Source organism: Zonotrichia leucophrys, chromosome 3 (assembly GCF_028769735.1).
Source record: "Zonotrichia leucophrys gambelii isolate GWCS_2022_RI chromosome 3, RI_Zleu_2.0, whole genome shotgun sequence".
Lineage (NCBI taxonomy): Eukaryota > Metazoa > Chordata > Aves > Passeriformes > Passerellidae > Zonotrichia > Zonotrichia leucophrys.
In genome coordinates, this window is record NC_088172.1 from 93750760 (window position 1) to 93775954 (window position 25195).

The 25195-nt window shown below is 42.4% G+C and overlaps 1 protein-coding gene and 3 non-coding genes across 4 annotated transcripts; all 4 read right to left on the minus strand.

Annotated features, from left to right (window-relative positions):
• Positions 1 to 1883: 1883 nt before the first annotated feature.
• On the minus strand, positions 1884 to 25110 carry WDR43 (WD repeat domain 43). The gene is made up of 18 exons (XM_064709339.1): positions 24847 to 25110; positions 20348 to 20485; positions 17877 to 17998; positions 14099 to 14219; positions 12829 to 12968; positions 12251 to 12353; positions 11139 to 11203; positions 10598 to 10766; positions 10010 to 10096; positions 8183 to 8314; positions 7590 to 7727; positions 6700 to 6786; positions 5421 to 5452; positions 4565 to 4628; positions 3606 to 3719; positions 3102 to 3171; positions 2421 to 2476; positions 1884 to 2322 (listed from the first exon to the last, which is right to left on the minus strand). The coding sequence occupies exons 1-18, from the start codon at positions 25039 to 25041 to the stop codon at positions 2203 to 2205; spliced, it is 1953 nt and encodes a 650-aa protein (XP_064565409.1). The 5' UTR covers positions 25042 to 25110; the 3' UTR covers positions 1884 to 2202.
• On the minus strand, positions 9186 to 9262 carry LOC135446393 (small nucleolar RNA SNORD53/SNORD92). The gene has a single exon (XR_010439789.1). It is a non-coding gene; the product is annotated as a small nucleolar RNA SNORD53/SNORD92 (small nucleolar RNA).
• On the minus strand, positions 12645 to 12728 carry LOC135446396 (small nucleolar RNA SNORD53/SNORD92). Its single transcript, XR_010439792.1, has one exon. It is a non-coding gene; the product is annotated as a small nucleolar RNA SNORD53/SNORD92 (small nucleolar RNA).
• LOC135446395 (small nucleolar RNA SNORD53/SNORD92) lies at positions 17405 to 17482 on the minus strand. Its single transcript, XR_010439791.1, has one exon. It is a non-coding gene; the product is annotated as a small nucleolar RNA SNORD53/SNORD92 (small nucleolar RNA).
• Positions 25111 to 25195: the final 85 nt, after the last annotated feature.

Sequence of the window (25195 nt, forward strand, 5' to 3'; positions counted from 1 at the left end):
TGGCTTTGCAGATAAAGTTTTCAGGATTACAAAGTGCACAGCATGGTCAGTTAGCAGCTCTCAGGTGAGGGCAGTTTCTGACCAAGGAGCCCAATTGTTTGCAGCTGGCACAGCCAGTGTCACACACAGCAGCTGCTTGAGGGCTGAAGACAGGGTGAACTGACTGTCCTAACCCCAAAGCAGGAGACCAGAACTCACCCCCTGCCACCAGCTGGCTGTCACTGAAACAGATTCACAGGATCTAAATGTCTGTGAGAACCGAGAATGAACAAAATGCTCTTAATATCCCCCTGCTCCTCCTGCTGCCAGGTTCTCCCCCAGTTTCACTCCTGGAACAGTTTCTGGTGCATAGGAATGATGGACACAGGCTATGCCAACCTTACAGGTAACAAGGGGCAGTGGTGGCAAGTTCCCAATGCCACCATTCCCCACACCTGAACAGTACAAACAGGATACTCTGCTCTGTCACCCCAACCCAGGGCTTCTGCTTCAATTTCTGGAAGGGCTGGGATGCAGATACAGGGAGGACCTTGCAGGACTCAAACACAGCTGGCTCCTTGCACTACTCCCCACATCAAAGGCTCAGCAGACCAGCACTCACCCCAAGGGAACACCCCTCCATTCCCACCCCTCTTTTGCCCAACCCAAAGCTTGCCTGCACACACTGACAACAGGATTGCCTGAAAAACTGACTCATCAGTTCAGCCTCTTCTGGGGGCTTCAGCACAATGTACAAGTGTTGGCACTTATTTTCACAGCACCTCAGAACTGAAAACAAATAAAGCCCAGCTGTGTACAGTAGTAAGACTGATTCACTGTCAGTTAAAAGACTGTGAAACTTCCACCTGCTGCCCTTCTACCTCCAGCTCTCCAAAGCCAAGAACATTTCTCCCAGCTTTGTCCATAACACAATGCCCTCACTCCAGACAGCGCTGCAACCCCACCCAGTGCAAGCCAAGCTGTGGACAAATCCATGGATATGACTAAAAGGGAGGGAGACAAGTCTGTAAAACAGGTGCTTTGCAGAACATCATAACCTTTTAGGCTGCCTTCCTCCTCCACTAGAAATCTGCTTTCTACAAGCAGCATTTCATCTTTAACCACCACCTGAAGCTACCCAAGGTCTCTCTCAACAAACACCACAGGACAGGTATTTGGTAAAAGAGATGTATATTTATTCACTTTACAAAGAGGGTGGTATTTAGTTGCAACAGCTCCATTTATAGACAAATATATTATTGTACATTATAGTGGTGAATGGCTCAAACCTTTACCTTGTTTTGCTCTTAAAAACGTGTTTGCACCACTTCAGCTTCCGTTAGCTGAGTAAATAGCTGTCCTTGTTCTGCCACTGAAAGATTAAAAATCCGTAAGAAAGGTATAGCTCTGTGCTATGTATTCACAAGCATTCACCTTCTCCTTTCCCTGTGCCACTCCCCTCTCCCCACCCAACTCAACTTGGTCTGGCCTCTGGGTTAGCATTAAACTTATATACAGCCTCCATTAAAACAAAATTAGGAGCCAGTGATAGTTCTAATGTCCTTTTAAAGCACAAGAAAAGTCATTGATTTACACATATAAAAGTCTTGAGTTCAAATTTGTTAAAAAAAAAGGAAAAATCCATTTTTAAGTCAAGTTGGCATTTACATATTGCCAACGTATGGCTAAGCCAATGAAAGGGGGGAAAGAAAAGAATTTCAGGACAGAATTTAAATATTACAAAAATATCTTTTTTTTTTTCTTTTTTTCAGTTTCCTTTTTTTAAAAAAAAAAAAATCAGAAGGATGCCCACTTGCTATTGCTAACTGAAGCATGGAAAGAAGGTACAGACAAGTTGTCTTTGATCCTTGAATATTTGAAACAAATTCAATGTAAAGCTGAACCAAGTTTCCCACACAAACAGCGGTGGCAGATTTATTTCACTTGAGATACAAATGCATGTCCACATGACAGGCATAATCTGACCAGGAGGTGGAGGAAATGTTTCTCTAAGTAAGCGCAGGGAAGGAGGGCGAGAGAAGGCTGGCACGGTTAAACATTCTGGATTCAGAAATGCAGTGCCCCACAGGTGCCTCTGCACACAGGCTGTGCAATGCTCTGCACTCCTGATATGCAAGTACAGCATCTTTCAGCAACAGGATCCAGAATCAAAGAGCTTGGTGGCCCACTTGTTCAAACCGCTAAAATTACTCTTTCGTGCTGTTACTCTTCTTCACTTTCATTTTCTGGTTCCAAATCAGAATCACCGTTGATTTCCTTTTCAACAGTCATGTCTTGTTCATCAGATTGCTCCTCTTTTTCTTCATCTTCATCCCAGTTTTCCTGGGGGAAAATAAAACAGAAAAAATGTTTGAACCTTTGTCAGTCACACTATTTCTGCTACAAGCAAATGGGAGAAGATCTGGTCCAACTCCACTCACGTCAGAGTCTTTATCTGCAATCATCTCATCATCTGAGCCTTCCTCCTCTGAGGACTCTGCAAAAAGAAAGCAATCTCTCAGTCTGGGGAACAGGCTTTAAAATGTCATTGTACAAACAAAGTCCAGTCCCACCTGCTGCCAAGTGTTCAAACTGTGCTACTTCCATACCAAAACTGACTCTACCTGGAGATGAGGTAACCAACACCAGTTAAGAGCAGGTCACTCCTGTTACCAGTACACAGGTGAAGATGCAGCAGGAAAAAAGCCAAACTGGAAGTACACACTCACACACAAGGAATCCTCTACATTGATGTCCTGCTGACTCAAACACAGCAGTGCCTTCACTGTATCTACCTTAACACAAGGGCAGGTAACATTAGAAATTTTAGGTTACCAGGTAAGTTAAAGAAGCACACTGGATTTCCGATTCATTGATTTCTTTATTTGTGAAGCAAGGCTGAGAGGGAATTAAAGGAGATAAAAGGAAGGCAAGGAAGGAGTAACTAACTACAAGATGTCTACATCATTACCCACTGATTTTCCTGCCATGGACATCTCACAAAACCCCTCAATCTGCAGACTGTACACTGTAGCTAAGCACAGGTGCATGATGAACAGCCATCAAGTGTGGGCTGTCATGTGAATTCAGGAGATGTGCTACACTTAGCATACAACACTTACCATCCTCATAGACCAGCTTTGCAGTCTGATTAACCTCAGGTACATCCTGAACTGTTTGTGATGCTGCAACCTAAATGGAATTTAAAGATTAGCCTTAAATTAAATAATATATTTCAACCTTAAAAGACAACAAAACACCTAACAATGTAAATGAAACCTACATTAAGGGTAGCACACATTAATTCACTCACAGTGCTGGTTTAACAGCCAAAGAAGCACAAATGACAAAGGAAAATTAGAGAGGCATCTGCTCCAAAGTGGCCCAGTGCCTCCTATTTACTCCTCTTTCAAATTCTAGGGGTGAGCAGATCTATTTGACAGGACAAAACAGTCCCAGTGAGCAGGGACTGACACAATAGTCAATTAATGGCCTGCTCTGAGCATTACTAGCATCCCTGAACAACAGCTGCATTAAGGTGCCCAAGACACATCACATCAGCTGCAATCCCAACAGGAAGTCAAACAATGCCCCTGCACATCCCATGTTATGTAGCTGAAGCTCACCTGGGTGACAAGAATGAAGAGTCTTCCATGCAGACGGGAAAGCTTTTGCAAAGTTTTTACTCTGCTCTCCATCAACTGGTATAACATTCCCAGCTGAGGAATAAGGTCTGGCAACTTGGGAGAAAAGACAGATGAAAAAAAAAATGAAGCTGTTAACAAACACATCCCAAATGTTTTTGTTTTTTAAACTACTTTTGTATGTTTGGAACAAGCAACACTTGCTTACATTATTCTAGACAGAAGGGAGAGGTGAGGAGGCACCTGCAGCCTGATCAACTAACACTTAGCCATGTTTAGAAGTATCATCTATTTTTAAAGCATGGCAGTTCTTAGCCTCCTTCTCCTTCCCAGTCTGTGCCACACGCAGGGGCAAAGCACTGCTCAGAAAGCTGTGAACATACACCAGTGTCAGAATGCAGCCTCAGCAATGGTGCAAGTTCTGCTGCTCAGCAATGCTATAACAAATGGCAGAAAGGACTGACACTGCCCAAAGGTCTCTTTCTTAACCCAGCAAGAGTGTTGCATCCATCACTTGTAAGGCAAGGCTGGACTTCAATGCCAGCTTCGGCACCCTTACACCTATAAATCTGGGCATGCCCAAGACAGCCTCAATATAAGCATTATAAGAACAAAGAAAATTTAGTTCTGTAAGATCTAGTGACACAGACTAGATTACTCTTTGGCAGTAATTTTGCTCCCTCTCACAGGTGTGACATAACCTATCTTAGTTTGACTTTGGGATGGCTATAATTATGTCAGGAATGACTGAGACAAACAATTTATCAGCAATGTGCAGTAGGCTCAGCAAAAGTGGTGTAAGCAAAGCTCTCTATACATTGATTTGGGCACTGTCATATGCAGAGAGCAGGAGAGAGATTCCTGAAGCAAGAAAATACATTTATTTAAGCATTTAAATATAGTTTTACTTCAGTGCATGGGCATGAATGAAAAACACTTACTGTGGAAAGATAGGATGCATGTACGGTAAAAACAGACTTCAGCCATCGAACCATTAGTGAGGCACTGGAAAAGAGAAATAAATTATATCCAAGAGATACTGCCTGAGAGACATCCATTTCACATCCTAGATGCTAAATAGTTCTATATAAAGTTCCTCTTTAATTAGAGAGCAAGATAAATGCTCTCTGCAGATGGAAATGTAAAGTTTGGCTACCCTCACGAGATATGCAAGTTATTTGTTAGGAAAGGAACAGACATTTCAGTCAGGAACTAAACCAGGCAAGCTCAGGGGTCTGTGCTTCTGAAATCTTTTATGGAAGGTCCAAATGAATAAAAGATCAAAGCATGCTACTTTCTTCTCCACCTACAATGAGGGAATTTAAATCTAGAACAAATAAACTCAAACCCAAACCAACCTAACCGTCACAACTGAGCACAGCCCATCTCAACAAAGCTGTCCTTATGGCAACATAAGATAGAGGTTCTGTTATTAAACACCACATTAAGAGATGCCTAAATACATTTGATAATTACACAAGCTCTACAGCTGAGAGTTATTTTATTTAATGATCAGGTCAATAATGTAAATATTTGGGGCATTCAGTTACATTCTCAAGGTTACTCACTTATTTCAGGTATCCTTTTCAATTTTTAATTTCACTTCAGCCACCCTGACCAAGCACTGCTTTAACTGTTTAAATTCATCTTTTCACCTTCAACAAGGTGTTTTTACCTCCAGATGGTGCAGTTTTATTGCAGTTACTATGAAAATCTATCACACACATGGTAGGAGGGACCATAGCACACACATGAGAAGTTTTAGGTGAATTGAACTGTAGCTGAGCTGTCTCTTACCTGTATGGGTTGCCTTGCAATCTCTTTGTAAGCTAAAAGGACAAGAAAATCCAGTCAGCAATAAGTACAAACATGATGAGTTTAAAACCCCAACACGAGATCATTTGACAGCCCCAATACTGGGGCAGAAAGTTCTCCACGCATTTGAAGTATGCTGGAATTAACCACTGCCAGGCTCCAGAAAATTACACTGCTGGCTTTACCACCCTCTAACAGGTTACCTGCAGAAGCTGGGATTCAGTATTACAAGAAAGCTGGAGCTTTTAACATGCAAAATATCCACTGAAGCTTAAACCTGGCAGGAATAGGCAGGAGGAAACCTCTTACTTTTCATCTCTGTTCATCTGCTTAGTAGAGCAGTTACAGGGTGGAAAAGTTGGGGAAACAAGTGAAGGAAGTATCAGGTAATGGCCACTTCACACAACAAATCTCAGGCTTGGGAGAAAACAGTTACACAAAGGTCTGACCATCCACTGAGATTATAGAGCTAAACATTTGCCCTTAGATTCCCTGACAAAGGTCCTAGGGAAGAAACACAGCAACTCATTAACATAAGCCTAAGGAGGTGCTGTAAGACCAAACATTCAGCACCAGGTTATCTGCATATTCAGTTAAGATCAGTACCATTAAAAAAATTTAATCTTATTTGTGGTCAGCACATTAAAATAGAAATTAAAAAGGATTGAACCATTAACTTATGCAATAGAGCATCATTCACATAACTAAGCAACTAAGCAATGTTTGGTTTAAAAAAGTAATGTCTAGTCAAGGCTAATCATTAAAGTATTTCTGTCCAAATAAAAGGTTTATTTAATATCACTGAATAAGCAGTTCAGAAGCCAAACCCCTTTTAAAATTTAAAAGTTTTAAAATTACTACTAAGTGATGTTCAAAGTTTAAGTACAGCAAAATGGACTTGCTGATGCTTCAAATTATCATCCATGTTAGTAGTTGAAAAGAAGATGTAATGGTGATTGTTTGCCATGGGCTAAACAAGCTTTTGCTTAATCTCTTCCCTTTCTTTTCCCACATAATCATTTAAGATAGTAATACACTATCTAATGCTCTGACAGTAAGCTTTGACAGTGACACTTGGTCCTTTGGTTAAGCTTAGCCAGGAAAGATAAGAAGTGAATCAGGGATAAATTAAGAAACACTTCAGTCCTCTTATGGCACCAAACTAATTTCAAAAATAAAGAGCCATATCCTGGATTTTAGTAGCTGGAAGGCAAATCACATGTGGCTTGTATGACAGTACAAGAAGTGCAGGCTGTCTTACCTCATGCAGCAGTGGAATGACAGCGTGTATAGGCATTCTGGCTACTGTGTTCTTTACTATATTTTCTTTCCTTGTGTTAAGCACTTTCTGTTAAAATGAAAAAATATGATCAGAGAATAATTCAGCATTAATATGTGCATGGGCAACGAGGAAAATCAAAAATTCCTGCCTGTATCTCTCTTCCTACTCCACTACTTTTTGTGCTGAGGATGAGTGAAAGATTAGCTATGAAAAGGAGTTTCATTTTCCAAGTCAGGTACAATTAACAAAGTCAAGGCACTCAAACTCATCTAAAACAATCTAGCACTGCCTCTAGTCCACCTGCCACATGTTAAAAATCATGCATTACAGGCACATGAAAATCTCCCTTAGTATTTTCTGACTTCCATAAACAAATGCCTTTCACTAGCAACTGTGACAAGAAATTTCTGTTCAGCATCCAATTCCTAACAGTTCTCTGCCCTAGTACTATTATGTCCAAATGTAAAGATAAGCTTTTCAAGTGAAACTTGTCATCAATTCATTTTTCAAACAGTACCTGCCTGAAAAATGCACCCTCAGGAGACTAGGCACAGATTATGCTCCAGTCCAAGCTAAAGGGAGCAGAGGTGCATTGGTAGCACCATTTGTAAAACATCTGAACTGTGACATAACAAATTTATCATAAACAAAGTGCCTTAAAGATCAGGGACTGACTCAGAAAGCAAGGCAGGTAGCAACAGAAAAGTAACACCAATTCATAATAGCACTGCCTTGAGCAGCAAACCAGCAAAAAGCAGCTGGGAGAATCAACAGGCTCTGAACTGTTCAGCCTTCCCTGCTTTCAGGGAGGCCCCCCACCAGTCCCAGTGCACAGACTGAACAGCACACACTGAGCTTGCAAGACTTACATTTAGGATTTCTGCATCATTGCTTTCCAAGCCCTGGACCAGCAGCACAGCAAAGCTGTCTGTTTGGGGAAGGCCACCGGGAGTTTTGACTTTGCTCACATCAATATCCAATGCCCCAAGGCGCTCCTCGATGCTCTCCTGCAGAGGGGAAACAAGGCAGTGCTGTGTCAGAGTGGTTTCTCACAAGTGTCAGCTGAAAGCAAAGTACCTAACCTGGAGCATTCTCCCTAGTTCTGCTGGAGAAGAACACAAATTTTGTGTGTTTTTTTAAATGTACTGACAGAAGATAGCATGAGAAAACAAAGGCAGATGAAGTTTTGGCTGAAAAGCACTAATCTATCTTGGCATAGGCAGCAACAAGTGTGTGACAAAGTTCTGCAACAACCTGGCAAAACCACAGGCAAGGCATAGAGGGCTTGAAAGAAAGAAATGTTTTGAGAAGGGGGAAGTCTCTTTCATATAGAAAGATGGTAACATTAACCTTTCTTCTACAGCAAACAAAGCAAATCCAAGTTCACCTAAAGAAGGAATAATGATAATTTGTAATTCTAGTCTCTCCAGTCTTGCTGAGTTTGAAATAAGAAGCCTTTTACCTCTGTCTCTCCTGGTTTCCTCTTGTTCTTCTTTTTCTCCTTTCCCAGGGCTGGAGTTTTGACAGCTGTACTATGTCCTGGAATGCCAGGTACTAGAACTTTGGCCTCCGAGTTCACCACAGGTGTCTTTACCTGGCACACAGAGAGAACCACATTTGCATGAACTGCTGGCATCCTGAGCTTTCTTCGCATTTAAAATATGGATTTTATTCTGCAACTCTCACACATACGGTAAAACCAGCCTGACACAACCCATTTTCTTGACATGAATATTAGGCAAATCCAACATATTTAAGAGAATTAATAACCTCAAGAAATAGACAGTTACTTTTCATAATTAACTAAAGCAATGGTCTCTTGGGAATAACCTGTGAACCACTTTTCTTACAAGCTTTTGCTGTAACATTCACAGAACTGTTTGTATCAAACATTTACTTGGATGTTTTGGTGGCAATAGATAGATACCACCTGTGCTAACATTCAGCTCCATAAAACCACATGCAGATTAATTCAGCATCCACTGGAATGCAGTAACTGACCAAGAAAAGCAACACAATGTAACAGCAAAAGGTAGTCACTATTCTCTTCAATCCCAACCCTTCTCTTCTAGGGATTGCTCAAACACAGAACTCAGTTGTCTGAATTAGGCTGTGACCAGTGACAAAAAGAGACACCTTAGTTTATACCAAACAAGCTGAGGTACCACCTTCAATGAATAAAAAGGAGGTGGAATTTTGTATTTAACAACCAAATGCTCCCCTGACTCACAGAGAATGTAGAATATCAAAAATGCATTCTCTGCTACTTCCAGAACACTTCTTTAAACCATAGCACTTATATCCAGGCCTTTATAAAAGTATAATCTACTATACTGAGCAAAGCAACTTCCAGTTTCCAAAAAGTTGATTTTCTGCATCAAGAATTTTACCACAGAACACCAGGGGTGATAAAATACTCTGCCCTTAGCTCACCACACTCATCACTGACCTTCTCCCCACAGGGCATGCTCAGACAGCCAAGAGATGTGTCTTCACTGGAATTCAGCAAGAAGCGAAACCAAGATGGGTATCATCACTGCATGCCCTGCACCTGAGCCCTGCTACCCAGCAGCCCCAGGACTGAGCAATCAGCACAAAACCCTGCCTGGCTGATGGAGCAGCAGCTCCGGAAGATAACTGAGGGGTCAGGAAAACAGCACTGTCTGCTCACTTCGCTGGAATTTCAAGCATTTCAAATCTTCAAGGCCTTGAATATGCACAACGTTTAAGAACTTTACAGCCTGTCTCTAAACACCCAGGGGATCCTGCACGAGAGAACACACTGCCAAGTGGCCTCAGTGGACACTGCTGCCATGCCAGTGCCAAGCTCACATTCCCAGGTCCCTGTGAGCAGGAACACACGAAGGCCACACCAAGAATGAGCAAAAAGGACTTGCCCATTAAGGCTCCACTACTTTTCATTTAGACTCTAAAACAAAGTCATCCCACCTTCACCCCAAACCATCAGGGTCAAAGAGGTTGTACAAACCAACAGACTCCAAGGGAAGGACTGATCTGAGGCAGGAAAGCCACACCAATCAGTCCTGTCTCTCAAGCAGATCTGCTGAGTTACAAGAGGGCCACTGCGTGCTCTTGCACATACCAGGGCACACAGGAACCATGAAGATCTCTTTGCCCACACCTGCCTGAACATCTATTGCTACCTCTGCAGCTCTGAAAAGGTCCATCCAGAAATTCAGTCTCATTTTAAGAGAGCAGTGAATATTACCTGCTTTGTTTCTGAAGTAAAACAAGAGAAGCAACAAAACCACACTTCATGCAAACTCACCTTTGTTACAGCAGCATCTGTTTTAAGTGATAACACTTTCTGGATGTCCCGTACCAAACATATGTGGGGTTCACTGGTGTTCAAAGACTAGAAGGACAGGAACAAAACCAGTTAATATATTTGACACTCACACCTGTGATTCATTATGCTACTGAAAAATGAGAACAAATTCCAATGGTATAAGTTAGAATTAATGTTTTTTTCACTCTAGAACAGCAGCTCCTTTGCATATCTCCCTTTTGTTACCATATCTCTATACTCTCCAAGGACATTTACACAGGTAAACTGGAACTGTATTAAAACCAGTTTCAATGGCCTAACTCAGCAAGAGCTGAAATGGCAAGAAACAGTCAGCAATGGCATCAACCTGCACTCCAACTAAAAAAATGGAAGAATGCAAATTGCCTTTCCAAACAGCCTGGGGGCAACAGTCACAGCTCCCAAAACAAGGGCAATGAATATGTTTTGTATGCTTATATCATTTCAAAAAGTACAAATAAAACCAGTAAACCCAAAAATTTCTCCAACTGGAAGCAGCATGCAGTGGATATTACAGAATGCAAACCCCCTCTGTTAAGTTTTACATACCACTTTCTCTATGACGGGCTGTAAGGCGTTTCCATACACCAGCAGCAGAGACTGTTTGTCTGTGCAAAATGCAGCTGCTAGAATAGGGACTGGCTTTGGTGTGGAGTCCCCATCCCCAGGTGTTGCTATCTGAACAGTACAGTTTGATGTTAAGGGTTTTTTGCAATAACTGAAAAAAAAAAGAAATTAAAAAATTTCAAGATGTTTAGCTTGAACACTTCAATATCTTGCACATTTAAGCATCATTCATTAGCAGGTCCTCAGCAAACTCGCCATTTTACACCTTTTACATATGGCTAAGATGAGGCACAGACACAAAAAATCAGGGTTAAAAGCCACACATAATACCAAAGTGCAACACAGTTCCCAACAAGTGAGTGCTTCAAAAACATGCCCAGTAACCCAAGGCAAAGAAGCAGCTGGAACCTGGTTCACAAGCATTTATAAGAGCTTAAAGGCAGCAGCACAATAAAACTGAGCTTTGCCTTGCAGTAACCCCAGACCTCTCCCAAAGACACCCTCCAGGTGAATCCTAACTTACCCATTCAAGATATGTTCAAATAAATGCAACTGCCCATCTCTGCACACAACTGCTAACTTCACCGGCTGAAAGAAGGCACAGTAAGAGAGTTTCATTAGATCAAAGAAAAACCCTCCTGGAAGTTCAGGACATCAAGAGACTCCTGTATGGCTACAATTTCAACTTTTTCAGTATTTAAGAACATTACACTAAATCTGAAAAGAAGATCAAAGATGTAATCACTCAGGAACACTCAGTACAAGTGTTAGAAGATTAATAAAATAACTCACAACTGTACTACATCACTAGTAATATGCACTGAGTTGAACAGTTTGCACAGTAGCAGACACATGTCTAGAGGCTCAGCTCTGCAAAGGCACTGACTCTGTGAATAAGCTTAGAGAAAAGAAACTGAGAGGACTCGTCTGAGAAACTAAATGACAGGGGTACATTACTGAATACTCTCCAAGACATGCAGGAAGAGGGAACTGGAAATATATATAAAATACAGCATGAAATACTGCTCTGAGAAAAGGAATTTAAAGGCAGCAGGAGAAAAACGTTTTAAATAATTATGGGAACAGTTTGTGAACGTGTTTCACATTCACACATTTTTCAAAAGGCAACCACTTTGAAAGACTTATGCTGTTAAAACTGAGAGACTTGGCAAATGTACACTGCTACTTTAACTCATTCAAAGCTAGTTAATTCCAAATGCAGTTACACTGCCAAAAACATTTGAAATCAGAAATAAACCAGGAACATACCCAAACCAGATTTTTAGAAATAATTTATTTTGTGTTTTTCTTTGCTGCCAAGTTCTAACAACCATTTTAATTACTAACTTGCTCTAAATAGGAAGCAACTGACATTTCTGCCATCATGAAAAACGTTTCTGAAAAAAGCCCACTGAATTTGAAGTTAGTAGCTTTGAAAAGGAGCATTTCAAACTACCAGCTTTATAAATGCACCTGTAAAAAAAATTCTTAGACCCATGAATTGGTATTTGGATCTCATCTCTGCATAACAGAACCCAAAAACAAACCAAGCCTCTTTCTTTACACCCTTAAAAGGAAACTGATGTGGTAAGTGAAAACTGTTGAATATATTTGTTTACAACCTATTGCTCCTACCTCTTCTTTGACTTCAGATACAGTCAGGTCCACAAAAGTTGGTTCATCTGTTACTGTGAAAGACATCACAGCATTCTTTTCTTTCCTATCTGATCTGATCTGCCTGGAAGACACAAAAAACAATACATTATTTACCAGAGCACAAATAGCATCCTCTGCACCAGACAAGCATTACAAAGCCTATAAATCACTAGTAAATGTGGTGGTATCTCCTATATCCAAAAGCACCATGCTGACATTTCAGTGTTCAGCTTAGAAAATAGTCTAAGAGCAAAGTAATTCCTAAGAGAAACTGAGCAAGAAAATTGCATAAACCTTACAAGAAGCGCAAAGAACAAGTTTATTACACAATATGTTCTGGCACACACTAGTGATACAAATGGCACCTGGAAGCATGCTCAGACACAGCCAAGGAAAATCTCGTCTTCACTCAACAATCAGTGAGTCGAAACCACCAGTAAAGAGATCATCACTGCATTCTTCCAAAGTGCCCCTTCTGCTTTACCTTGTTAAATCACCATCACTGGATGGCTCTATGCTCAAAATGATCTGTCACAGATGATGAAAAGCTTACATACCACACACTCAATAATCGGTCGTGTATAGCTCCAGACAAGAAGTAAAGTCCTGTAATTCCATCAAAGGGTTTACTCTCATTTGTAGGTTTCACTGTGGTAAACATTAATGATGACACTGATGTAGCATGGCCTGTGAAATGCTAAGAGAAAAAACAGGATCTTTCCATGATTGTTGTAAGCAGTCATATGGCAGAAATCAAAACATTAGTTAACAAACATTAGGAGAGATTCAAGCGTTACTAAGTCAACAAGGACAGCTCAGTGGTTTGTAACAAGTGATCAGTTCCCTTGCACTTCTGTACATCAAGGAAGCTTTTTCTGACCTGCCAGATATTTATCAACATTTTAAAACTTAAATGGGAAATCAAAGGCAAATTCAGCGGGACTAAATCCATGCAAAAGAAATGGCATCCACCTGTACTGCTGTAACTGTCACAAAGCATTCCCCTCTGCCCCCCCAGCTTTCCACTTCAGCCTTTCCAGTGGAACTAAATTCAATTGCATTCTCAACTTAAACAATGGACACGTGTGCTGACACTAAACTTGGGCAACACACCACCCCCAAGGGCCCCCCAAAACTGGCTCTTCAATCTACTTTTGCAAATATTGTGATTTTGGTCATTCTAGAATGCAGACATACATGGTAGCTGCCATGTGCCAGCAAGCCCCAGTAACAGCACATGTGACACACTCACCTGACAGGAGATTCAGAGACTATCCCTGTCCTGTCTGCTAGCAGGCAAGAGAACACGGCAGCATTCACGGATCAGCTAAAGCATGGCCATTTGCTCAATGTCTGAGCCCTGCTCAGGGAACAATAAGGAGTTGCTCCTATGCCTTCCAACTGTTTCAACAGCAAAACTGATAATGCCATCAGTTACATGAAGTTTAGCAAGGAAACTCGAAGGCTTTGTGGAGGGACTCATGATAAAACCCATGCCAGCAGTAACTGACACAGTGGTGAACAGAGTTCTCCTGACAGAAGGGTATCAGACAGGGACCCAGTTAAAAAGAACAGCATCCATCATTTTCCTACAGCCTTGAGAGAGGATGCTGGCAGCATGCTCAGAAACAAAAATTTTATGTCCTCATTCAGTTCTCAGCAAGTGGAAACCACAGTTTAGGGTACCATCACAGCAATCCCAACACTGCTAATTGTATCCTCACACACAGTGAAATGTTTTAGATGTCTGATCAGGAAACAAGAGGTAGACAGTGTCACCAATCAAGAAGGGCATTTATTTGCACCTAGTTTAACAGAGGTACTTACTCTGTAGACTTCTTTGGTCTCCAAGTCCCACAGTTTTATAGTTCTACCAGCTGACAGCAGCATTTTTCCATCTGGACTGATGCATAGACAGGTGACACTGCTATTGTCGCCTTTCCACTTACTAGAGTTTGGGTGGAGTTTTTGTACAAAAGGAGAAAGATGGAGAAATAGAAAAAACAGTATTCATTAGGAAAATCTCAAAACCACTGTGATGGAAAATTTAAGCTAAAATTTAAAAAACAGTGATTTAAGCAGTCAAGAAGTCAAAGTTATTCTGCTTCTGCATTTTGCTTTCAAATTAGTTTACAAAAAAATAAAACTCAAAAATATGAAGTTATTCAATCCTGAACTTCAATCCTGACTTTTTTAACACTTGCTTACTGTGTTCTGAATTCCTCTCCAAGTTGTCTATTTCTGAAATTAGGGCAAGAAGAGCCATACCATTTTCAAGACTTCTCTATTCACCAACTCATTCAAAAAAGTCTCCTCAACACTAAAATTCAGAGTTTCAAAGCCTGTTCAGTTACTGACCCTCCTCCCAAGTCTCTGAAGCCACTGACAATAATAAACTTCACCTTAATATTTTGATTGTAAACAGCCTTCCTGGAAACATTTCTAAATAACTTTCACATGCCCAAGAAATTCCTCTTCTGTTTTCTAAAACAGGGATCATTTATTGTATCACCTTTGATAGAAGCTGAAAATTTTACAGCCCACAATTGTGGACAACATTGCACCTTACAGAGAGTATGACAAGATTCTGTATTCTCTACTGAAGACAAGATCATGACTTAAGAATTTAAACCACTTATTAAGGTAAACCAAGAAGGTATTTTTAAATGTACTAAAAAGATGAGTCTAAACTAGACTTCAGAATATAAAGTACAGCAAAAATACCTTGGTTTGCACTCTGGATACTCTTTATGTAATTTTTACAGGAAAGAGTTTTAAACAGGATCTCGTAAAGGACATGTCTAGAATTCCTCTAAATAGTCAAGAGTACTTAAGACATGCAAAAGCTACAGACTGACAAGTCATCCAGAATGTTTCAGTCTATCTCTCTACAACACCTTGCTTTGCCTCTTCAGTGACTCTCTCTTCCCCAACAGGTTGTCCCTCTGCCAGAGGTTTCATGTGTGCTGCACACACCTCCTGAAGTGGCCCTATGGAGTACTCCTACAGCAGCAGGTGTCAATTCCCTTCCTAGCAGTCCATACCTCTATAGGAACACGTCTACAAGCCTGCAAATCAAATTTAAAAAAATTTAATACCACTTCTCTACCCCAGGAGCAACCATCCTGATTTCTCTGTGGGTTGCACAAATATCAATTTCTGGGTCTTGACAGGTGTTGAGGAATGCAGGCACTCTCATGTGTACATTGGGTGTGAGCAATTGATGTGAATAATTTGTTCCTTCTGGTATGCAAAACTTTAGGAGAACTGATTTCTTCTACTCTTTCCAAATTGAGTTACCTTACCTATGACTTGTAACATTAACACAGAAAATTTTCTTGTAAAAACCATGATGTTACATTGCTCATGTACTTTCTATCTATACACTCTGGGAATGATTTTCTGTTGTCATCTTTAAAATTAAAGAACACAATGCTTCAAATTACATTTCATAACCACAGTCCCCCCACTCCATGGTCCCTGGTATGGGAGGGGGCAGAGGGAAACATCCAAGAGGTATGGCAGCAAAAATTCTCCTGGGAAAGCAGCATGGCTGGGACCCATCTCCAGTACTTGCACATGAACACACACACTGTGGGATACAAACAGGGTGAATGAGACATCCATGGGCAGCTTCAGAGCTTTGATCTCACTGGATTCACAGAACAACAATGGGATGCCTTGCAAGACAAGGACCTTTAGAAAGGCACTTCAGCAATGACAAGCCAGGAAGGCAAAAAGAAGAGAGGTTTCTCCACAGAGAAGTGCAGCACAAATGCATGGAACATTCCTTTGAAACAGGGAAAGAACACAAATGCATAGAATAATCCAGGAAACAAGAGGAAAGGTCATACAACAAATCCACCTGGAAACTATGTCCAGGCACTGAAAGGTCAAAAAGTCTCTGAGCACATCCAGCATAGAATTACAAATCATGTCTAACCAACCTGATTGCCTTAATGAGACAATCTCCTTGGTTGATGAGGAGAGACACATTTAAGTCGTCAAAAGCATTGCTGAAGCCAAGGTCTCACATATCCCTGCAGCCAAACTGGAGATCTATAGCCTGAATGGATGGTCTCTAAGGAGAGCAGGATCAGGCTGCATCACTGAGCTTAAACAGCTGTGATCACTGCTATGAAGTCCAGCTGGTGTTACTCCCTCTAAGGACATCCCAGTAGTGCTTAATATTCTCTGTAACTGCCCCAAACTCCATTAATGATCTCAGAACAGAATGCACACATAACTTCACACTCAATCCCAAATTAGGGAGAGCAGTTGATATCCTGGAGGACAGGGCTGCTACTCAGGGGCATCTCAGCAGGCCTGAGAAGAAACAGGCTGTCAGAATCTCAAACCTGAAGAGGACAACAAAGTCCTGTAGGCTGGGGACAAATAGCTAGGAAGGAGCTTTGAAGAAAAGAGACTTGCAGTCCTCACAGTACAGCTGAGCAGGAGCAAGCAGGGAGTCCTTGTGGCAATGAGCTCAGCTGGGGATGTTCTGTATGATCTGCACTAGCCAGAGTGCTGTCAGCAGGTCAGTAACTGGGACCCCTCTGCTCTGTGCAACTCCCGGAACTGCACCTGAGCACTGCATTCAGGGGGACAGGACACAAAGTCACTGACATGGTGGAGTAAATCCAGCAGGGGGCCACGAGGGCACCTCAGGGACTAGAGCACATAATGGACGAGGGAAAGGTGAGGCAACTGGGTGTGCTCAATTCTGACAGAGAAGGCTGGAGGGGGATTTTACAGCCATCTCCTGCTACTTTATATGGGTTCTCAACATAATACAGCCTAAATATCTCTTTCCTAGGGATACCAAGGAGGCTGCTGATGAGGGGCTGCCTGCAGTGCCTGTGCCAACCTTAATAAAACCAGGAGCACTGTAATAATAACCAACAGTGCGAAACATCACAAAAAAAGAAACAACATCAAGAGAAGGATCAATGGGCCATCAGTAGGCTTTTACTGAAGAAAAGGAACCAGGATGTTCATAGAAATCCTGGATTCTTCTTTAAAGTTTAAGAACAATTTGACTTTATTACAGAAGAAAATAACTGCCTACACCAGACATTTTGTTACTCTGCACTAAGCTCAGTTTTGCTCAACAGTACTTTTAACAGTAGCAGCCTGCTCAGACAGCCAAGTGGAAGTGTCCCCACTGCACATCAGCAGCAAGCGAAACCAAGTGGGTTATCATCACAGCAAGGCCCTTTGAGCAAAGCTGGGTGCATGCAGCAGGTTCTACTGGAATGAGATCTTCCAGTATCTACTCAAGGATTTTTTCTAGAATTTAGATTTTTCAGCATTTAGTGGGACTTTTAGTCTTTCAGTGTCACTAAAAGTTAGCATGGAGGGATCCCAACCCCTCTCAGAACAGTTTGATCTAGCCTTTCCAATCCACAGAGGAAGATACCTAACTATGACAACTATGCTTTCATTCCTTAATAAAACCATTTCTGATCTCAGAAAAATAACAGCCAACAGTCACTTTGTCGGCATGAAGCCTGGAAAGCAGAGTGCAGCATTTCCAAAACCTGCAAGGGAGAAAACACACAAAAGCAAGAGTAAAGAAATGCAAGTGAAAAGCAGCACCACTCACCACTTTACTTTGCAGGTCTGTGTGTTCCATTCCACAATGTGTTTGTCATCTGAACAGCTATACAAGCAGCAGCTCTCTTGATGCCATCTCACACAGTTTACTCTACTGTCATGACCACCATCCTACAAAAGATAACACAGGGTGAACTCACTGGAGTAGTCTTGACAACCTGTCCACACCAACTATGTGAACAAGGTGCTTTTGAGAGCTAAATTCCAATCACTGGCATCTTAAAGAGTGTGTGTGATTTTAAAGAACATACATGACAGTTATATAAATTAAAGATATTTCACATTTTGGTACATACACATAAGTATTTTGGCTTGGCTTATACAGCCTAGAGGAGAAGAGACATTGTCTACAGTTTCCTCACACAGGGAAGCAGAGGGGCAGGCACTGACCCCTTCTCTCTGGTGGACAGTGACAGAACCAAAGGGAATGGCAAGAAGCTGTGTTGGGAGGGGGGGAGCCAGGATGGATATTATGAAAAAGTTCTGCAGAGGCTCCCCAAGGAAGTGGTCACAGCCCCAAGCCTGCCAGAGCTCAAGAAGCATTTAGAGCATGCCCTCAGGTGCACGTGTGACTCCCAAGGCTGTCCTGTGCAGGCCATGTAGAAGACAGTCCATAAGATAATCTGATGTATGTGTCTCAAACACTGACAGGCAGACTGCCAGGAAGCCAACCAAGGACTGCTGGTAAGAACACACTGTGGGAAAGAACAGGACATGGATGGAGATGGGGGCATGCAAAGGAAGGGCAGCACTTTGCTGGTCCAGCCTTGTTCTGGCTCCTGATGATCAGCACAGCACAAGCACAGGAAAGACTCAAGAACTGGGCCTGGACTGTTGACAAAAGGCACCGCCTGCAGGGTGGAATCAAGACCACCAAAGACCTCCCAAAGCCCTCCAGCCCATTTCCAGAAGGTCTAGAGCAAACTGCACATGGTAACTAATTCTCATAGAAAGTGAGAAACTGCTCCAGGGAGGGCAGAGCTGGTCTATAAAAAATACTCCCAACATTGAACAATGGCTGCCCCTGGACACCCCTCAGCTGGTTTGATGCTGGAGCCAGGACTGGTGAGTTTTCTTTCTTCATTCCTTCCTTTCTCTCTCTCTTCTCTTTTGCCCTACTCCTTATTCAAAACCCACTGCTGTGCATTTATATTAGAAGACACCAATTTCCATGCCAAGTGTATAATTCACTGATACAACTTTGTAGATTTTGTGGAGCCTGTGTCTTTTGTCATTCCTTTTTGACCACAAGCACCTACACACCTGCACGATCCTTTCAGTTTCAGGGTGGGATGCTACTGGACAGGAGACCAATTTTGTAGATCCCTTCCAAAAAAAAAAAATTGTCTTGCCTGCTATTTTTATACACACAGCCAAACAAGGCTAACTGTGTGAAATCTGCTCAAAGATTTCAGTCTTAGATGCTGAAGTCATCTAAGTGCCTCCTTCCTTAAGGGCACTCAGAGGTGAGTAGCCTTCCTTCCCTTTGTATTAGCATTCAGGAGCACACTATCATCAGACCAGAGGACCCCTTAAGCAGTATCACTTCTCTTAACAACTAAAATATCTGCAGCTCCAAATATAACCCTGAAATGAACATATTTAATGGAGTCTATTTCACTATTTGGATTGTAACAACCTGCTCAGATTACTCTCGAAGGTATTGATGCAAATGAGCTTTGAGCAAGACAAACTACACTGCAGCAAGATATTCTTTCAGTAAAGATAGCTGAAAGTAACATCTCTTATTTTAACAGGAATAATCTTTTAATTCAACCTATATGTAAAAAGCAAAGTACTCATAAAACCTGCTGTCTTCTATGGAAAAAGAGTGTTTTCAAACAAACTACAACTACACTTTTCAAACACAGTTCTTCCATATGATGGAGTTGATATTCATTAGTTACTGTCATTTGCATGCATCCTAATTCTCAGAAATTACTGCTTTCTCTAAATTCATGTAAGTTTATCACCCTACCTACAACTTTTGAGTTCAGAAGCAAAAGTATACCCCAAGTATCTCAAAAGTATTGCACAGCCATTCTTATGGATTTATTTTGCTTGTTATGTAACCCACAACTAAAATGGAGGCTTGGGAGTTTGGAAAGGCAAAATTCAAGTCACTGTGTATTATTCAAAAAAGATCATGTGCTGAGAGAGCTTAAGAGCTTCCACAAGGGAGGTAAATTTACAGAAGAGTCCACCAATGTGACACCCTCCCAAGCATTGATGAGTTCTCTGTCCTTCCACAATGTCATGCAGGAACTGAGGGTATGACAGTCCCAGCAAGGATTTAACTCTCCAGTGAGGAATTTCATCATTACTGTTATTTTAATGGAAAGCAGCAAATCCATGGACAGTGTTAAGATGTTGCACTAACTTAGAAACCAAGATTTTTTGGCCTAAACTGACTGAAACCATCAGTGTTTGGTAGCATGTGATGAAGAGTGCAATACTTACTAGCTTGCTCTGTAATTCTCCTTTTACTGTGCTGTACAACAAAATGCTACCAACTGCTGTACCAATAGCCAGGATATCTAACTGCTTGTCCACTTCTCCTCCAACTTCAGACTTCCGTTTTTTCCTCTGGGGGCCATCCTGGAAAACCAAAAGAGAGAAACTGAAATACATCAGTCTGACTGGCTAATCTCAAGTGTTAAAGCAGAGGGAAGAAAAACCTTAAGAGAAGTTTGAGATCCAGACAGCCTGCACAAACACCACTAAGATAATGAACACTGAAGTGTACACAATCCTTGAAACTCATCTTGTACCTCCATGAAAAAGGGCAACAAACTTGCTATGAGTCACCTGGAAACAGCTGGTACGGAACACTTTGCTACCACCCCAACCACATGCATGTGGGGAAGAAAAAACACATCGAAGTTTTTTACAAATTTCCTGTCCCAGAGGCAGAAGTGAAGATTAACACATTCAGAACACTTCATCCACAAAATGGAAACGCTTGATCGTGATCAATTTATTTTTTTCTCAAAAGGGTCTTGCAAATCTGAAGCATTCATATGCTCCTTGAAAAGAAAGTGCTACCCCATCCACAGAGGGAAGTGACTGGGATTCAGAGGAAAGTGCTCTGCCCAGGTCCTGCTGTCTGCACCAGAGGGCCTCAGATGATCAGGCAATTCCTGAGTCTCCACACTCTTGCTCTGCAAGTGCTGTCAGCCACCTCAAGGAGGGATTTCACTTAGTCTCCCTTAACCAAAAATGTGAGAATGCAGATCACTGAGAAGGGAAGAAGGAATAAAACTGGTTCTTAAACACATGAAACGAAAATAAAGAGGGCAGAAGAAGTCATCATATTCATTCTCACTGGATTAATCACTAATTGCACACACACAAATAAAAAAAAATTTAAAATTGTCCAAGGACACGAAAAGAAAAACAATCACTATGAAAAATCACTATGAAAAAAATCACTATGAATACCACTGATCAGTTTTTAAACTGGACCTTGGTAAGTCTCCTTACATTTCTTACATCACAGCAAAGCATTCTCTCCAATTTAAAAATTACACACATGCTAATGCTTCCTCTGCACAACAGATCTATTTTCACTGACAAGCAGCCTGAAGAAGCCCAAGGAGACTGATAAAATGTGAGCAAGCAGCTCTGCTCAGGTTCCATGTGGTGTAGCTCATCTGTTTTACAACACACATGACACAGTGAAGACAAATCATTTCTACTCAGGTCCAGAAATATGACAATCAGGATGTGGTAATTTTCACCACAAGTAAGATATCAAAGTTTGATAGTGAAGGATAAATATTTTGGCTCTTTGAAGAAGGATTTTCTATTCCTTCTGTATTCAGAACTAACACCTTCTGCAAAGAAAAGTGTTTTGGCTTAGGCCAAAAAATACAAAATTGCTGTAAAGATAACTTTTACATCAAAAGCAGACTATTGAGAAAAGAAATTACAATTAGGGGGTTTTGCAAGTATTTGTTTAGGCTTTATCTTTGCTGAGAAAGAAAAATACATTAATTATAAACATATTTATAAAATATTGAATGATAATTAAAAGTCAGATGCTGAGAAACTAATGGCAATTAATTGAAACTGCAGTCTGACATGCAAAGCCAAAGGCCACAGAGCAGAGATGCAAGTACAACCTCTGTGTTTTCAGGTACTTTTCCATCTTTTAAATAGTTTTAGCAATTAGCCCACACACCCCTGCTGCAAAGCAAAGCCAAACTGACTAACAGACTTTATTCTCTTCCCCTGAATAAATCTTTCAACTAATTTTTTTTCAACCTCCACTTCAGTTTGCTATAGCAAATTTCCCTGGAACAATTCAAAGGCACAACAGAATTTTCTCAAGTACAGAATTATTTCCAGGGTCAGGAAAAAGCAAGGGGCAGTGAAGGTTTCTCCAGTTTTTTTCCACATGCCTTTCTTTACTGACCACCGCTTATCAGCAATGTGAGGGGAGCACTTTATCAGAAAGTTCTGCACGAAGAAATGCCAGTGGAAAATTCAGACACCTGTTAACATTTGAGATGACTTGGGAAAAAAAAAAACTTTAAGAACTTAAAAAAAAAAATCTAACTTCTCCTCCCTACATTAAACTAGTACACAGAGTAAATGACAAGTGCCCTTAACATCCATGTGGGATTCACTTGTGGATCAGGGTCTTAAACAGAAGAGCACCCTGTTGTCATGGACAGGACAGGATAAATATCAGCTTCCTTGTCATTTGATTTCTTTTTCAGATTTATGGAAACTCAAGCTTATTTAGAAATCCTTCAACTTTGTCTGAAAAAGCACAGTGTTTTAATTAGTAAATATGGTTAAAAGAAGTTACTTGAAAAGGAACTGTGCACACATTTTTCCATAATGTTCTTCCTTGACTTGATAAGCCACTGAGACTTTCTAAACAGAAATCAGCAGCTCACATCTGAAATAAAGCACTTAGAGCACTGAACTGGGGGGAAATCTAAAGGTCTGGACACTTGACAGTGACAGTGCAGCTGTAGCTTGTTGGGAAGAGAGTGGAAGGAGGTGTTTTGGATGTTGGAGGCACACTCCTGCACAAGGCACCCCGTGCAGCAGGAGGTGATGGAGCTGCTCACAGGAAGCACTGCCACTGGAGCATCCCAGCAAAGGCAGCCCTGCATCAGCAATTCCAGAGGCTGCAGCTCCAAACGTGAGCTCTGATATTCCCCTGCACCACATGGCCTCCATGAACGTGGCAGCAGCCCAAAACATACTGAGTTTAAGTGTAATTTGGCCAAACACCATTTATAGCTGCTCACTGGCAGAGCTCTACCCCTCACCACCTGATACAGAACTGCCTAGACAGATGTCAACTCTCCAGGAGAAAAGACTAAATAACACCAAAAAGACACATTTAATAAAATGGTTTTGGCATAACTTTCCCAGTTTTAGTTCTACAACTCAGTGTAACAGAAAAACCCAATGAATTTTAAAGGTTTTATGGCACAATTGTTGTAAGAAACAGTATGTTTCCCAGCTCCACTTTCAAATGGACTAGCTTTGGAGCAGGGGACAGGATTCAAACTGCTGGAATAACTAGAAAGCACTGAGAGGTGCATAAGGTTACTTTCATGTAACCTTAAACCAGGTTAAACTCAAAGACCTCTGGGGCTTAGGAGTGTGTCTCTAGAAAAGGTTATTTTAAAAAACAGTTTTAAAAGCCCCTCAGAAACTTCCTGTGCTTGACTTATGGCACCACAGCAGCACAGTGTGTCTAGTTTAGTTTTATTTCATACAGGACAGATTAACCCCATTTCCACATGCCAGCTTCAGTGAACTTAAGAGCAATGAACCTATACAGCTTTGCAAGTGATGAACGGATTGTTTTTAGCGCAAAGTTCCATGACAAAGGAACGGGTTCAGGCCACCTAAAACTGACTCTTTCTACTTCATTCCTCACGTCCTGGGAGTTTTCAAAGCTGCTCAACTGAGCAAAACAATATTGCTCTCCTTTGGGTTGATAATTTGTGTTTTATGCATTTTGAAAGAGCCTGAACAGCATTTCAATTGAATTGCTGATATACTGAAACACACTTTAAAAACCCCTCCTCGCTTCTTATGGTAAAGGGGAGGATTTCTCATATTTTATGCAAATTTTGCATTCTTTTTTTCCTCAGGAAATGGTACATTCCAGCTAAAGAATTACTTCAACATAAAGAAGACCAAAAGGTACCCCAGTACACACTCCAGGTATTTTCAGGTTCAGCGTTCACCTGAGGTGACGTTAACTAAAACTTGATCCAGGTGGAGAACATCCAAGCACTCCCGATGCACGCTATGAATTAAAACTACTGAGCACCTTCTTGCGGGATTCCTGGACTCGGGAAGATGAATCATAGACAGTGTAGCAGCTTGCACGGGAGTACTTCCAAGGCTAAGGAAGCGTGGAGAGATCCTGCCTTTACCGGAGAGGGAACTAAGGCGGTGCACAGCAGCTGACCCGCTCTGCAGCATCGCCTTTTCAATTACGTGCCATCATTAAACATACCTCGCTCCTTCAAGGAGGGCTTCTTCCACGCAGATAACATGAGAGACAAATGGTTTTCAACAGTCAGTGCTTCGGTCGAATTTTTGTTTTAAAAACCACAAAATTAAGCCTCCAGCGCCGCCTCCCCCACCGACACGTGAAATTTACCATAAGCAGCGCAATGCTGGGAGGGGGATCAGCTCCCCCCGCGCCCCCCCATCCCAGGGCGCGCCACACGTGGGCACCCCGCGCACCCCGGGGCCGCAGGGGGACGGGCCGGGCCGGTGCCCGAGCCCCGCGGAGCTCCGGGACCCTCACCCCGCTCCCCGGCCCGCCCGGCCACATGGCGCCGGGAGGGCGGGGTGAAGCCGAGCGGGCCGCGGCCACGCGTCAGCGCCGCTCGGGTGGCCGCCATCCCCATCCCCATCCCGCTCCTCACGCGTGCCCCCCTCCCGCCGCCTCCCCGCTCCCTCCCCGCACGCACCTTGCTGGGGGGCTGCCGCGCACCCGCCGGGGCCCAGGCCAGGCACGTACAGGCGGCGCTGAGGTGGGCGGAGGGCACGTACTCGTGCTGCAGGCGGCTGCCGGCCGTGTCCCACACGCGGAGCCGCCCATCGGGCCCGGCCGAGGCGAACAAGCGGCACCCGCGGGGGGAAAAGGCGCACGGAGGGGCCGCCATGGCGCGCGCGCTCCCCTCGCCTCTGCCCGGCCCGCCCCGCGCGGCGCATGCACCGCCCGCGTGCTCGCCCCGCGCGCCTGCGCCGCACGCCCCGATGACGCCATACGGCGTCATCGGGGCGTGCGGCGCAGGCGCGCGGGGCGACGGTCGCGAA

What these genes read in the sequence shown, in the direction of transcription:
- WDR43 (XM_064709339.1), bottom strand. Translation starts at nt 25,041, where the DNA reads ATGGCGGCCCCTCCGTGCGCCTTTTCCCCCCGCGGGTGCCGCTTGTTC. An exon ending in AGCCCGTCATAGAGAAAGTG is followed by an intron (nt 10,097 to 10,597) that starts GTATGTAAAACT and finishes CTGTCCTTCTAG; the next exon opens with TCTTTGAACACCAGTGAACC. An exon ending in AAAGCTGGTCTATGAGGATG is followed by an intron (nt 2,477 to 3,101) that starts GTAAGTGTTGTA and finishes TTCTTTTTGCAG; the next exon opens with AGTCCTCAGAGGAGGAAGGC.